The sequence below is a fragment of the Vicia villosa genome, unplaced genomic scaffold (genome assembly GCF_029867415.1).
Source record: "Vicia villosa cultivar HV-30 ecotype Madison, WI unplaced genomic scaffold, Vvil1.0 ctg.000025F_1_1, whole genome shotgun sequence".
In the NCBI taxonomy this organism is placed as follows: Eukaryota; Viridiplantae; Streptophyta; class Magnoliopsida; order Fabales; family Fabaceae; genus Vicia; species Vicia villosa.
In genome coordinates this window covers 793,322-796,272 of record NW_026704957.1, presented here as the reverse complement: position 1 = coordinate 796,272, position 2,951 = coordinate 793,322, and the positions used below count along the sequence as shown (strand labels likewise).

Genomic DNA, 2,951 nt, shown 5'->3' with positions numbered 1-2,951 from the left:
CTTAAGGAAAAATATCTATTTCGATATTAGTTGCTAAGCATAAGGTTCTTAGACCTATGGAGCATGCATGGATCTATCCTAGAAAGCACTTGATCCAGACAGGGAATCAAGGCAGAACCATCAAATAGCAAAACGAATTATATATTGACATGTTGGTCTGGACAGTGTGATTGGAGCTGAGGGCAAAGGTCTTCTGAAACTCTAATAAGACCCCTATATAAGTGATCACATATGTAAGATCAAAGTACACATTCTTAAAAACATAAGCACATTACTCCTTACCTTATTCATTCAATGCCTTAAGCTGTAGAGTGATTTGCAAGTATCAACCCATTTCTCCTCCAATCTAGAAAGGAACTCTCAAAGACAAATCATTACAAGACATTGTCCTATTATTAGTTTCCAACTCAATGTTGGGAGGTTTTCCAATCCACCAAATCACCAAACCAAAAAATAAATATAACATATTCCCTTGCTGAAATGTCAAGAGACAAAATCCAATGGTCTCTTCATTTTCTATGATGAACCATTTACCCCTGGCCAAAAACTAACACGGGAAAATGACCTCATGGTAATGTAATTAGATGACATGACTGTTCAGCAGGCAATGAATCAGAAGGAAATTAGATATAATTATCCTTACATGCTTTAGCTAGTTTACCCTCTTAAAAAAATAATGAATGTTGTTGGATAACACAACCAGAACACACTTTAAGTCCTACTAGACATGGAAGCACACATAACTGGGTTGCAAGTTGGGGCCAATACCCCCTAGATTGTTGGCCCAAATTTAAAAGAATTGTTTTGCATCATAACAAAATGTATATTGTAGACATTATACATAGAAATCATAACAGTACTAAACAACTCAAATGTATATAACAGGACACTTAGCATATAAATTGCTACAACAGGACTCAAATACGCCGATGACTTTGACATCAATCATGCAGTGTTCCCAATTGACATCAATCGTGAAGTGTTCCCAATATATCGTCATCTCTATACAGATAATACCTGCACAACAAGCAATATGATCTAATTAGACAAGACTTCAAAAAACCACTCACTAGTATTTCAATTGAGACGAAAAGCACGCTACTTATTCCATCACAGAGTTTATGCACATAGCAACTATATAGCATTATGATTATAAACTTAATCAAACAGAAGGACTGCACAAGAAAATATTGGAATTTATTTTGTGGCCAAGAGAGAATGCATTATGCTGTCAAAAACTTTCAATTCAATTTCCCTGATACATTTCCAGAACTAGCAAGTTCCTCATACTAAGAAAATATTTTTTAAAAACGGAATTCACGTGAGCCTATTCTGACAAATAAATTACGGTGCAAAGAAGTTAAAACAACGAAATAAAATGTCTATCAAACCAGTCATAATGAAAAGACATTAAGAATGATTAAGTACGAGGATTGCACGAAGATAAGAAGAGAAAACATATACATACTCTTTGTGATCAAGCTTCACCTCAGTTCCTCCATATTCGGGCAAAAGAACAGTGTCACCTTCTTTTACAGCAACAGGAAGAAGTTTCCCATCCTTCCCATGAATGCCAGGGCCAACAGCAACAACTTTTCCAGAATTCAGCTAAACACATGAGAGTAATTAATTACAAATTCATCAATGTACTTCAACAAAGCACAAATGTAACGTAAAATTGAAAGGTTGCAGTAATAAACAAACTCCAATCAATCAATATGAACAACCAAGAGCATTCAAATTCAAATTCAAAATTTAAAAACTATGTTAATTTTATATTATATATCAGCTGAAAATTCCAGTAGAATACCTAGAAAAAAATGTTTTTTATTTCGGAAAAAAGAAAAGGAACGGTGAAATTAGGGTTAGTGATAAATGGGAAAGTGAAATGGAAACAAGATGCGATTTTGATATGAAAAAAGAAGACCCAGAAGAAGGAAATGAAATGGGCATGAATGTATTAGGAGGAGAGTAGAAAAAACCTTGGAGGATTTCTCAGGTAACAAGATACCAGCGCTGGTTTTTGATGGAGGAACGATTTTCTCAACCAAAACACGATTGAAGAGTGGAATCAATCGCTTCGCCATTGGGATTGTAGCAAGCAACGGAATACGGGGGTCGAAAACGAAGAAGAGTGCAATGTTCTGAATTAAGATCGCTTGCTAGGGTTTTACAAAGGGTTTATTATTTTTTATTTATTTTTTAGTAATTCTTCTAAAATTTATTAAAATGATACCTACACTCTTTCAAATAATAAAATGTATATTATTATTATTTTTAAATGAACCGAGTGGAGTGAGATGGAGTAGGCCGAAATGGAGTGAAACGAATATACCATTTTATTGTTTGGAAATTTTAAGACAGGACAAAGTAAGTTGTTTATTTTGCTTAAATCGTAGATGAATGAATATTTAACCGTTGTTGATTTTTTTAAAACACACAAAGTCTCTCTCTCAAATCAAACTTGAAGAACAAGTTTTTCTTGTTTTTATTTTGCGAGTTCTTGAGAATTTTATATGATATTGTATCTAAAATCATTCATCGTTAACCTCTAGTAAATCACCATTCTTATGTGTGGGATTATCAATTCTAATGGAGTGTGAGATCTAGTGAGAGGAAGGTCATTAGATGCTAACTTTTTATGAAATTTGAGTTTTAGATCGGAGAATCAGTTGTGACTGTATAGTATTGATAATCCAACAAAAGTAAAAATAAGGGCTTTATTTTCCAAGAAAATCTTTGATAGGACCAAGTGAAGGTTATTGCAAATGAAGTTGGAGTTTTTGGATCCTTTAGTAAGATCAAAAGCTCGGATAAGGGACTTCTGACAGGTTGAGTGAAAATTGTAGCAGATGAAGACTTTGACAAAATATTTGCATATAAGAAGGTGAGCTGATTCAAGGTTGAAGACCTTGTGGAATTCATCCTGATTCAAGGTTGAAGACCTTGTG

The 2,951-nt window shown here is 33.9% G+C and overlaps 1 protein-coding gene across 1 annotated transcript; it reads right to left on the bottom strand.

The window, feature by feature from the left end:
* Positions 1-603: 603 nt before the first annotated feature.
* On the bottom strand, positions 604-2,168 carry LOC131622152 (10 kDa chaperonin, mitochondrial-like). The gene is made up of 3 exons (XM_058893184.1): positions 1,983-2,168; positions 1,469-1,608; positions 604-1,017 (listed from the first exon to the last, which is right to left on the bottom strand). Exons 1-3 carry the CDS (start codon positions 2,085-2,087, stop codon positions 969-971), a joined length of 294 nt encoding a protein of 97 aa, XP_058749167.1. The 5' UTR covers positions 2,088-2,168; the 3' UTR covers positions 604-968.
* Between the last annotated feature and the right edge of the window lie 783 nt (positions 2,169-2,951).